This window comes from Myotis nattereri (assembly GCF_964212035.1).
Source record: "Myotis nattereri genome assembly, chromosome: 3".
Classification (NCBI taxonomy): domain Eukaryota; kingdom Metazoa; phylum Chordata; class Mammalia; order Chiroptera; family Vespertilionidae; genus Myotis; species Myotis nattereri.
Window position 1 is genome coordinate 66,342,730 of NC_138077.1, and position 13,191 is coordinate 66,355,920.

The 13,191-nt window shown below is 40.4% G+C and overlaps 1 protein-coding gene across 1 annotated transcript in view; it reads left to right on the forward strand.

Moving 5' to 3' along the window:
- The window catches only part of CFAP44 (cilia and flagella associated protein 44), a gene marked incomplete at its 3' end in the record, with an annotated part of 124,576 nt that overhangs the window by 32,574 nt on the left and 78,811 nt on the right, over positions 1 to 13,191 (forward strand). The window contains 5 exon segments of the mRNA XM_081085985.1: positions 2,193 to 2,357; positions 4,615 to 4,770; positions 5,586 to 5,633; positions 6,223 to 6,322; positions 9,528 to 9,622. Coding sequence (XP_080942111.1) covers positions 2,193 to 2,357; positions 4,615 to 4,770; positions 5,586 to 5,633; positions 6,223 to 6,322; positions 9,528 to 9,622 — 564 coding nt within the window.

A 13,191-nucleotide genomic window follows, 5' to 3' on the forward strand; every position in this document is an offset into this window, starting at 1 on the left:
ACACCTTTCAAAAGAGCACATTCAGAAAGCCAAGAGACATATGAAAACATGCTCAAAGTCACTAATCATCTGAGAGATGCAAATCAAAACAACAATGAGGTACCATCTCACACCTGTCAGACTGGCTATCATCAACAAATCAACAAAGGACAAGTGCTGGAGAGGATGTGGAGAAAAAGGAACACTTGTGCACTGCTGGTGGGAATGCAGACTGGTACAGCCATTATGGAAGACAGTATGGAGTTTCCTCAAAAAACTGAAAATGGAACTCCCATTTGACCCTGTGATCCCACTTCTAGGAATATATCCCAAGAAACCAGAAACGCCAATCAGAAAGGATATATGCACCCCTATGTTCATAGCAGCATAATTCACCATAGCTAAGATCTGGAAACAGCCTAAGTGCCCATCAGTAGATGAATGGATTAGAAAACTGTGGTACATCTACACGATGGAATACTATGTTGCTGTAAAAAGGAAGGAACTCTTACCATTTGCAACGACATGGATGGAACTGGAGAGCATTATGCTAAGTGAAATAAGCCAGTCAATGAAGGAAAAATACCACATGATCTCACTCATTCATGGATAATAGAGACCATTATAAACTTTTGAACAATAATAGATACAGAGGCAGAGCTGCCTCAAACAGATTGCCAAACTGTAGTGGGAAGGCCAGGGAGGGTTGGGGGGCAGGAGGGAGGGGGGTAAGAGATCAACCAAAGGACTTGTATGCATGCATATAAGCATAACCAATGGACATAAGACACTGGGGGATATGGGAGGCTAGGGGACTGTTAAGGGGGGGGGGGAAGGACACATATGTAATACCCTTTGTAATATTTTAAGCAATAAAAAAAAAAAAAAGAAAGGAATGCTATATAAGCTTTGGTGAACTTTCGTGGCTTTGGTCACTTGACAGAAGAAACCAAGTGTAAATGAAGACTCTACCAAAAATGGGCTGAAGCTTCATAGGTAAAATAGATAAGAATAGGTAGAAAAATAGGTAGAAAAGACTGAGTGAGGTCATAAGCTACTCTGGGTGAGAGGGAAGTGGGGATGCAGAATCCTAGAGCAGGCTGGCAAGAATTAGGTCAGTTTCCCAAAGAACATTCCATGGAGCATTCATCTGCACAGCAGCTCTATGAAAAGAAGACTTCCTCTTCAAATTCCTTCTTAGCTAAAATTCTTCTTGCTGATTCCCAGTGAACACTTTTGTGTTAGAGCATCCAAGGAGTCCTAGAGAAGAGAAACGTGTTGGTCTCTGTTTAATCCAGCATCTGTCTCCTTAGGCTGGGTAGTTGGAGCAGGAGCTTTCGAGCCACAGTGCCTGGTTTAGAATCCGGACTCCTCTGAGTAATTTTGGGCAAGTTAGTTAACTGTCCTGTTCTTTTTAATTTTTTTCTTCTTTGTAAAATGGAGATGATAGTAGTCAGGGCTTTCCCTGGTCCATATGGTTTTGTGTGAAAAGAAAAACTGTCTCCCCTGGAGAAATAAAGTCCCAACTTGCACAGCTGTACGTATTATCCCCAATAAATGTATCTGGTTCATATGGTTGTTACGATTACATAACTTTATGTATGTAAGGTCTCCATTAATATTACCTTTTAGGTAACACCTGTTAAATGTCCTAAGAACTACCATTTGGTGGTATGTACTTTGAGAAGTGCTGGATTAAATGGATTAGCATGAGGTGGTTCCAGATGAGTATCCTTTGAAATTGGATACTGTTAATGATATAATCTTCTGAGTTGAGAAATGCCACACAAATTATCAAACATCTTATAATTGATATTATCATACTTAAAAAGTAGAATCTCATCTGTCAAGAACTTTAAACATGGCTCTAATTTTTGAGCCAGTAATCCCATTCCTGGATTATGTCCTTAAGACATGTACAAAGAAATATATAAAAGATACGTTTGGAAAAAATACCAGCAGCATACAACCTAGTCACAATAATGAAAATGATGCATAACCCTCGGAGGAAATACATAAAAATGGATTAGTGGTTCTTCTTGGGGCAGTGCATTTTCATTTCTATATTTTCTTATTTTTTCCATCTTAAAAAATTTTACTTCCATAATCAAGAAAAATAATCTTTTAAAAATCATTTTTCCTGCTATTTGAGTCATAAATATACACATTTGTCTGTCTTAATGCACATTCCTTCCTTTGTGCACACCTGCCAGGTGCTGTCTGGGTCAGAATGGGGCAACATGCTGGTTTGGGAAGCCGGCCTCATCAAAGTCGAGCTCACTCGAACTGGAAATAAACTTTGTCACCAGGGCCCCATCAATCAGATAATGCTGGACGAGGGGGAAGTTATCACCATTGGGTCAGATGGATGGGTTAGGGTAAGTTTTCTTGATTCTTGGACAGTAGCATCCACATCTAAGCCTTGCAGATCACCCAGTTGGTTCTATTTATTCTTTATTTCTCGCAAAGGTCACTTTATGAAGAAAATTAGTGGCCATTTACTCCCAGGGCCAACTCATTTTAAAGAATGCTCTTCTTATGGTAAATATTTGAATTCTAGTCAAAATTAATTTACAGCATCTGAGCTCTGAAATTTGCTGAGGGGATCTTTTGTTATGTTGATTTTGTTGTTGAAATAGTAGCCTCAGAAAATGAAAGCCCATGTTATCACAGTGTAAACAGTGGACACAGATGTTCTTCTAATATGCCCGCTATGAACAGGTCATTTTCTAGGGACAAAAGCCAAACATTTGTTGTTGTTTTTTCTTTTTTTTTTAAATCTTGACCTGAGGATATGATTTTATTGATTTTTTTTAAAGACAGAGGAAGGGAGGGTGGGAAGAAGGAGAGAGAGAGAGAGAGAGAGAGAGAGAGAGAGAGAGAGAGAGAGAGAGACATTAATTGGTTGCCTCTTCTGAGCCCTGACCAGGGATCGAAGCTGGAACCTAGCTATGTACCTAGACCTGGAATTGAACCCACAACCTCTTGGTGTACAGGATGATGCCCCAATCAATTAAGCCACCCAGCCAAGGCTTGTTGGTTATTTTTTCCTGAGTTACTAATCAGGAATATACTCAAAAGTGAGATGAGAGGGTTTGGCTATGGATGCACCCTCCTCCTTGCACCTGACACTAGTGAACTCACCTCTGGACACTCTCTTGCCCATAGTGTGGGCTAAGCTGGAAGGTTGCTCCTCCTGGTTGTGGTCACACCACTGTGTGTGTACCCTGCTACTGCTGACAAATTTGGAGCCTCCTGATTTGTTTTGTGTGAAAAGATTCCTGGTACAGATTTCTTGGTACAGATTCCTTCCCAGGCCTTTCATAAGGAAGTGGTAGTGTTCTCTGGATATTCTTTAGGATGTATGATTACCAGAAATAAGACTGCATCCTAAATAGTCTGGTCATTGTCGACACCTAGAGAGCGTACTATGTCTAATATACTGTTTATGCCATATCCTCTGCCTCTTACCATTGGCTTTTTGAACCCAAGTATAAATTTTTTACATTTACCATATTAAATTTAATCTTGTAAGATTTTACTCATTACCCTGAGAGATAGTTTATGTCCTTATTATGTCATACAGTATATTCACTGTACCAAATGGAAGAAATCCTCAAGAGAAAAGTTGAGTATTTCACAGAGGATCCCTTCATGGACACTGTTAATTTTTAAGGTTGCTTCTCTTTTCAAAGTCCACCCTCATCTCCTCACTCCCATTAGGAAAAATTGACCCCACTCCCAGGCATTAGTCTGGCCCTAAGACCTGGGCCTCCCACCACAAGGCTAATCTATGGGACAACACCAATCCTCCCAGAGTCTGAGTTATTGAGGCCAGGACATGGCAGGGTGTGTCAACAGAACCATCCAGACTGGGCTTGGCACTTCACAGAGGAAGTCCTTCCGAGTCTCTCTGCTACATGAGGTGACTGTGCGCCCTCATCCTTCCTGTAGCTTTTTGGTCTCCTATCCCAAGAACAACAATCCTTATCTGGACAGTACAGTTTAAATCTATGATAAGGAAGAGGAATATTTTCTAATGAACACATCATCTACATTCATTTTCTCTGCTCATAATGAAGATGGTGTTTGAATTATTAAGCAAGAAGTTCCATTTCCCCTTTCCAGGGGCCTACTAGTGTATGTGTATAAAACAGGGCTTAGGTGTCTTGCTGAACAAGCGAACCATTTATTCCTGATAGCCACTCCATGTGCAAAAAGACCTGTCTGAAACCTTGAAATACAGATTACATTGGGAAAATTGGAATTATTTTTTTAAAAATATATTTTATTGATTTTTTTACAGAGAGAAAGGGAGAGGGATAGAGAGTTAGGAACATCGAACGAGAGAAACATTGATCAGCTGCCTCCTGCACACCCCCCACTGGGGATATGCTCACAACCAAGGTACATGCCCTTGACCGGGATTGAACCTGGGACCCTTCAGTCTGCAGGCCGATGCTCTATCCACTGAGCCAAACTGGTCAGGGCAAAAATTGGAATTCTTAATCAGAGTTGTATTTTCTCAAAAATCTCTATAAATACAAAGAAATGTCTCGGTATTTATTTTCTGGCTTAGAAAACAAATTCAGAAACTGCTGTATGGCTAAGGTATTTTCTTATTAATTTTATGAGATATGGGATTTTGAGACCATAGACACTGCTGATATTGTAGACGAGACTGGATTGCTAGAGATTGAGCCCATCAATGAACTTCAAGTGGACAAGAATGTTAAACTCTTCTCCATGATAAAAATGAGCGAAGCTGGAAATAACTTTTGGTTGGCTCAGGTAAATTGCATTCTTCCCTCTTGGCTCTTTTAAAACTACCTGGACATAAACTTAAAATGGTATTATAATTTATTGTCATTATAAGTCCATTTTACTATTAAGACTACTACTGATACCTGAATGAAGAGTTCCTGAATTTGGTATTTTAATTGACATATATTTTATACACAGAAAACCTGTTAGGAGCATTTGTATTATGTTAAACTAACTACAAGTATAATGAGATTGCTGTGTTTACAGTGTGGTTGTGTTCTAAGATATATAGAAGTTGATTTAGTTACATTTTAGGCACACTTAAACATCCTATATAATAAATGGGTAATATGCAAATTGACCCTAACAGCAGAATGACCAGAAAGACCTCTGGACCAGTCACTATGAGGCACACTGACCACCTCTTGGTCCCTTCCCTTCCCTTCCCTCCGGCAGGCTCTAATAACCTGATGGCCACCCTTGGTGGGGGCGGGGCCAGCGAGCAGGTGGCAACAACCGACCTCTCGGTCCCTTCTCCCGGCCGTCAGGCACCGCTCACCTGAAAGTGCACAGGGAACCAGGAGTGGGTGGCCACGGGGAGCAGGGCCAGCTGTGGGCACCTGGGGAAGATAGCCCTGATCACAGGCCAGGTCTAGGCACTGTACCTGCACATGAATTTCATGCACTGGGCCTCTAGTGTGTGTGTGTGTGTGTGTGTGTGTGTGTGTATGTTTTTAGTATTATTGTTTGTCCTTACTTTAAATCATAGGAAGAAAATTATTTTAATTTGGTAAAACTTCAAAGTGATAAGACAAAATTTTATTAGGTATTTAATTTTTTAGGATTCCAATGGAGCCATATGGAAGCTTGACCTCAGTTTTTCAAATATTGTAAGTTGCATATTTTCTTATTTTTTTCTAATTTTTATAATAATCTTTGTTATTATTTATTAAAAGATACTTTTTTCTCTCCATAATTGATCATTGTTCCCATCAAAAACTTGGTCAAGATATCTGATTCCTGAGAATTCATATTGTTTCTTTCTCTTTCTTCTTTAATTATTGTTGTACATTTAAAAAGGTCTACCTCATAGCAAAAGTTACCAGAAAAGTGGCAATGACAGTGGCTAACATAGAGTGCTTTACAGTTTTCATAAACATGAGCCATTTGCATTTATATTATCTCGTGTAGTCCTCACCCCTATCCTATTTAGTAGGCAGGCAGTTGCCATCATTTTACTGATGAAGAAATGGACACTGGCATTCAAAGTGGCTTGTGCAAATCGCACAGCCAGTACTCCATTGCTCCTAATTCCAAAGTCCAGCGTTTTTTCTAACCTATAATGCTTTTTCTTATTTCTATTCAGATAAAATCACACATGTAGTTACAGGGTGCTATTTGTATTTCTTTAAACTTGACCTTAATTCTACGTTAAGCTATCTTTGAGACCTAATACAATTTCTGTCTTTTGATGATCAGACCCAAGATCCAGAATGCCTCTTCTCCTTCCATTCTGGAGCCGTGGAAGCCTTGGCTATGTCTCCTCTCACTTACCTTATGGCCACAACTGCCTTGGACTGTAAGTAGGAACTTTAATTAAAATATAGCTGTCCTTTTTGTTTTGTTTTCAATACAATCTTTTGTATGTGTTTGATTAAAGCATTTGAGAATTTTTCCAAAAGTGGAACCTCTTAATAACAGTGAGATGAGTCTTTGTGGTGGGGAGAGGGCACAAAATGCAGCAGCCATGGTTACTGTGAGATTAAAATGAGTACACAGTCAGTACATCAGTCATGAAAGTGCTATTCATTTTGGTTTTATCTACATTTGTGCTGTTCTTTTCCTTTCTATCTCCTTTCTTCCTTCTTGACTTATGGGGAATCTATGTGGACTGTGCAAGGGAAATTGATCTGCTAGTCAGTTATCAGTTGTGAGAGGGTGCAGGCCAGGCGGAGGGACCCCCCAGTGCACGAATTCATGCACCAAACCTCTAGTTGAGTATATTCCCTATGCTATACTTTTACATTCCTGTGACCGTTCTGTAACTACCAATTTGTATTTCTTAATTCCTTCACCTTTTCTACCCAGTCTCCCAAGTCCTCTCCCATCTGGTAACCATCAGTTTGTTCTCTGTATACATGAGTTTGTTTCTGATTTATTTATTTATTTATTTATTTATTTATTTATTTAGTTTTCTAGATTCCACATGTAAGTGAAATCATATGGTATTTGTCTTTCTCTGTCTGACTCAGCACAATAGCCTCTCAGTCCATCCATGTTGTTGCAGATGACAAGATTTCATTGTTTTTTATGGCTGAGTAATATTCAATTTATATATGCACCACTTCTTTTTTACCCATTCATTTATTGCTGGATACCTAGGTTGTTTCCATATGTTGGATATTGTAAATAATGCTGCAATGAACATATGGATGTATATGTCTTTTCAATTTAGTGTTTGGTTTTCTCAGATAAATACTTAGAAGTGAAATTGTTGGGTCCTTCTTTGTCTCTTGTTATATAACCTTTGTTTTAAAGTTCATTTTATCTGGTATAAGTGTTGCTATCCCAGCTTTTTAATTTCTGCTTCCATTTTTATGAAATATCCTTTTCCATCCCTTTACTTTCAGTCTGTGTATGTCTTTTATTCTGAAGTGAGTCTCTTATAAACAGTATATGTAAGGGTGTTGTTTTATTGTCAATTCAGCCTCCGTATGTCTTTTGATTGGATCATTTAATCCATTTGCCTTTAAAGTACTTGTTGATAGATATGTATTTATTGCAATTTTATTATTCATGTTTGGATCTTTTTTCCCTCTTCTTCTTAAAGAAAACTCTTTAACATTTCTTGTAGTACTGGTTTGGTGGTGATATACTCCTTTAGCTTTTTCTGGGAAGCTCTTTATCTGTCTTTTAATTCTAGATGATAACTTTGCTGGCTATTATAATCGTGGTTGTAGGTTCATGCTTTTCATCACTTTGGATGTTTCATGCCAATTCCTTCTGGCCTGAAAAGTTTCTGTGGAGAAATAAGCTGACAGTCTTATGGGAGCTTCCTTATAGATAATTAACTGCTTTTCTCTTGCTGCTTTTAAGATTCTCTCTTTGTCTTTAATCTTGGGCATTTTAATAATAATGTGTCTTGGTGTGGAGCCTCTTTGGGTTCATCTTGTTTCAGACTGTCTGTGCTTCCTGGACTTGCATGTCTATTTTATTCACTAGATTAGGGCTTTGATCACCATGGAGGATAAGCTCTACAGGGGCTGGCCCCACAGAACAGGACTTCATCATTACTCTGGTTCCTGCTGAGTCCATCCCTTACGTATGTTCTCATGGAGGAGGTTGGGTTGTGCTTTTATGTGGTCTGAAGCTGTCCACCAGGTGCACTGGCTCTGAGACCTCCTGGGAGGTGCAGGCCAAGGTCAACCTGTGCCCTGCCCAGGGCCTCCTGGTATGAGCTACACAATGACCTGCAGATGACTGCTACTTATGCTGGGCACTTATGAGGTGCCCAGGAGAGACCAACCTATGAACCAAGGCCAGATATCACTAGTGCTGGGCCTAAAGCCACTTACAAGAGGTACATAGCAAGGGAAAGGTCAGATGTTGCTTGCTTGAGAGATTTTAGAAAAGTCTGATGCATGATCCAAGACAGGTCATTTGTATGGAAAAGCCACTGGAAATGGCTTGGGTTGGGTATGCAAGTTGGGTGGGGTGGGGTTTCAGGTAATCGCCAGGGTGGGGCAAATGGGGACAAGTTGACAGAGACTCAAATATGGCACTTGCCTGCTGGCTCAGTGGGAGCAGGGCTCAGAAAAGAAACAATGGCCTCTGCCAGCACTTCTGTCTGGGAGAAAGCTGCCCCTACAATTCTCACCTCCAGGCCACATAACTCAGTCCCTCCTGTACATCCCTGGTGCCCAGGCACTGGAACTCAGAGCAAGTCAGTCTGTGTGTGGGCCCTTTCAGGGGAACGCCTGAGACTCTGTCTCACTCAGCCATAACCCAAGCTGGTTTTTACAGCCTGAAGTTAATGAGGACTTCTCTTTCTAGCTCTGAAATCCTGGGCTGGGAGGCCTGAGATGGAGTTGGGACTGCTTCTTCTTTAGGGGGTCCTCTACAGCTGAAATATCTGTCCCGATTTTTATCTGCCACACCTGGGTGTGGGACCCATTCTAAGTCTCTGCCCCTACCAGTCTTGATGTGGCTTCTTATATCCTTAGTAGTAGGACTTATGTTCAGCTTGGTTTTAGGCAGGTCAGAATGATGGTTCTTCTGTAGTTTAGTTGTAATTCTAATGTGGTTAAAGGAGGATGCAATTACTGCATTTACCTACACCGCCATCTAAAACAGAACTCCCACTTGTCTTCTGTATTACACATGTTTATAAGTTAGCCAATCAACACTATACATAGAAATTTTTTTGTTGTTGTTGATCCTCACCCGAAGATATTTTTTCCATTGATTTTTAGAGAGAGTGGAAGGGACGGGGAGAGAGAAAAACATTGATGTGAGAGAGACACATTGATTGGTTGCCTCCTGCATGCTCCCCAACCAGAATCAAACTCTCAATCCTTCGGTGAGTGGACTGATGCTCTAACCCTTGAACTACACCAGCAAGGGTATACATAGAAATTTTTGACTAAGGAAAGGTTATTGGATTATCAGTGGATGTAGTTATTTATGAAATTTCTTGTTAAAATTCTCAACATGTGAAGTGAGCCAAGGTTATTTAAAAAAGGATTACATATACATTTGTTTCTTTTAAAACTATCTTTCTATAGGCTCTGTTCGAATCTATGATTTTGCTAGCAAAAATTTTTTGACTCAAGTGAAATTCAAACAAGGAGGCACAGCTCTTGCTTGGGTACCTCGTCTGGTAAGTTTATTATAAGGAACTTCTATTAGATTTTATTAATAAATATAGTATACAGTGCTATTTCTTAGAAATACAGATATTTTTCGATTCTGGATTTCAGAGAAGAATAATCATTTTAAATTAGTTTATTCACTTAGAATGTGATAGATATCATATGATGACCTTACTATTGTGATTTTGTTCCTGTTTTAATGAACATCTATTTTTATTCTACCTGCAGATTAGTAATAGTTCCATGTTACAAAGTAATTACACAACAGAACTTTTTGTATATATCCTCTATCTGCCTGGCTCTGATTTCATTCATTCTATTTCTATTTCCAGCATGCCTACTAGGTGCTGGGCTTTGTTCTGGATTCTAGGACTATAGCAATGAACAAAGACAAAAATACCTGCCCTTGCTGTACCTTACAGTAATAGTGGGAGACAAGGGGCAGAGACAGACAATAAACAAGTAAATTTGTGATATGTCAGATAATGATAAGAGCTATAGAAGAAAATCAGGAAGAGACAGGGAGTTTTTCTAGTTATCTATTGCTGTGTAACAAACTATCACAAAATGTAGTGGTATAGAGCAACCATCATTTTGTTTTGCTCACTTACTCTGTAGAGTGGGAATTCAGACAGGTGGCAGCAGGGATGGGTTATCGCTGCTTCATGGTTTTGGGAACCTCAGCTGGGAAGACTTGAATGGTTGGGTCCTGGAATTATCTAAAGGCTTCTGTATTACAAGTCTGGCACCTGAGTTGAAGGCTGGGCTAAGCCGAGATATCAGCAGGAGTGCTTACCTAATACCCCTTCCTATGGCTTGGGCTTCATCACAGTATGGGGGCCTCAGGGCAGTCACACACTTCTTACACAGAAGGTCGGGACTCCAAGATCTAGTGTCCCAACAGACAAGGCAGAAGCTGCTGGCCTTCCCAGCCTTGGAAGCCACAGATTAAAGGGAGAGGGATTTAAACCCCATCGCTCTATGGGAGGCATGTCAAAGAATTTGCAGCCATGTTTTTAAAATGTCATGGGAGTATTTTGGGAATGTTTTATCCTTACTGTTTTGGGTTGAAATAAAATACAAAATATTTCAAGTTTAAAGTAGATGTGGAGATGGCTGGAGTGGAGGGGAATTTCATAATGGGATCAAGATCAGAAGGAGAATTTAGGCCAGGGAATAGAGGCAGAACAATGATTAGGCTAAAACAAGTAGAAACCACAAATATTTGGGTTACCAAACCTGGCTCACTCTTTATTCTAATCTTTTTACACCCTTACTAAAGTCTTTAAAATACAGCCCAAGTAACTGAATGAGATCGTTTTATTGAGATGGTTATGTGATGTCCATAAAATGTTTCCTGTTTTAGCCTTACATCCAAGTAATGATCATATGGATATTATACTAGAATTAAATGCCCCTTCTCCATATTCTCTTGCCTTCTGGAAAACTCCACATCATTTTTGATAACTCAGCTAAGGTCAAACATCATCTCCTCTGCATAGCCCTTTGTGACCCCACCTTCAAATACAGCCAAGTGTTCCTTCCTCTGTCATTTTTTTTGTTTATTTGTTAAGGATTGTGTATATACTTCTGTTACAGCACTTAGCACAACATACTAAGATGATTTGCTTTATTATATATCCTTTCCATAGGCTGTTTGTTGTTTTTGTTGTTAATCCTCACCTGAGGATATTTTTTTCCATTGATTTTTAGAAAGAGAGGAAGAGAGAGAGAGAGGAAGAGAGAGAGAGAGAGAGAGAGAGAGAGAGAGAGAGAGAGAGAGAGAGAGAGAGAGAGAAAGGGAGAGAAAGAGAGAGAGTCATTGATGTGAGAGAGACCTGCATGCTCCTTGACTGGCTGGAGGTCAAACCTGCAACCCAGGTATGTGCCCTGACCAGCAATTGGACCCATGACCCTTTGGTACATGGGCCAACACTCTAACCACTGAGGAACACTGACCAGGGCAAGACTGTGTTATTCATGGTGACAATCATACCTACTCTTTGTACCTCCAGGGCCTCTACAGTTACTGGTACATTTAGAAATTTAGTAAATATTTGTTGAATTAACAACATTCCACTGGAGTTGAGTGGGGTACAGTTTTCTTATTCCCAATATTCTCCTAATTGCTTGGCCTCAGGCATGATCACTGTGCTCTAAAGCAGCGATCGCCAACCAGTGGTCCGCAGACCACTGGTGGTCCATGGGATCTGAAAGATTGGCGACTGCTGCTGTAAAGATACCAGGGATGCCTGGCTGGTGTTGCTCAGTGGTTGAGCATTGACTTATGAACCAGGAGGTCATAGTTTGATTCCTGGTCAGGGCACATGCCCTGGTCTCGGGCTCGATTCCCAGTGTGGGGTGTGCAGGAGGCAGCCAATCAATGATTCTCTTTCATTATTGATGTTTCTATTTCTCTCTCTCTTTCCCTCTCTGAAATCAATACAAATGTTTTTTTTGTGTTGTTTTTTTTTTTTTTTAAAGAGAGAATACCAAGGCTATTGCCCTTCTCCTGAATGCCTTAAGACAGCATATTTAGCACTTTCAGGCATTGCTGGATTTATATTCCCAACCCAGACTTCTCCTCTAAACTACAGATGATATATCATCTCTGCTTTGAGATCTCCAGGGGACTCCAAACTCAACATAGCCAAGACTAAATTAATGACTTTCTGCTTGCCCCCAGCTATCCTCCCTCCAAAACAATAGCAGCAACAAACCACACACACACCTGGCTTCTTCCAGTGTTTCCTGACTCAGTATATATCTTAGTTGTCATTGACACCTTCCTCTGCCTCATTCCCCATGTCCATTCATTACCAATAGGGCCATTACACTTCTTACTAAAATGTGTCTATGTCCCTCTTCTCCACTACATCACCTCAGACCACGTTACCACCGTCACCTTTCTAGAGTATGGCAGTCATCTCTTCAAAGGACTCCCAAAGGTCGCCCTGCATTCCATCAGGCCATCTCAGATCTACCTTACACACAGCAGTGAGGATGACATTTCTAAAATAGCAAATCTGATCATGTCACTGCCCACCCCCAGCCCACCACTAAAAACCTTTTGTTGACTTCCTGCTACTCTTGGGATGAAGGCTATGCCTACTGTGACATGGTGCCTGCTTATTTCCCTCGCTAGCCTCTTGTGGATGCATTGCTCCCTTACTCAGTCTGCTCTAGTCAAATTATAACTTTTTTCTTGAGTTCCATTCTTTACTGACACATGACATTTGCACAAGCTACAGCCTCTCCCAGAAGTGCTTCTGCCATCTTCCTGTTCATTAATTCCTGGGCCTTTTTCTGATCTCAGCTCCACCATCTCTTCCTTCAGAAAGTCCTCAGTCTAGGTCAGCTTTCTTTGTTATATGCTCTCAGGGAATAAGTTTCTTTCCTTTAGCACTTATTTCAGTCCTTAATTCCTCACTCATTTGTGTGATTTATTAATTAATGTCTGTCTTCCCCACTAGATCATACATTCTGTGAAAGCAGGCACTGAGACTGCGTATGCTCATTCTTGAGTTGCTGGTGGTAGGCGCCTGACATGTAATTGACAGACACTCCTCCAACATTT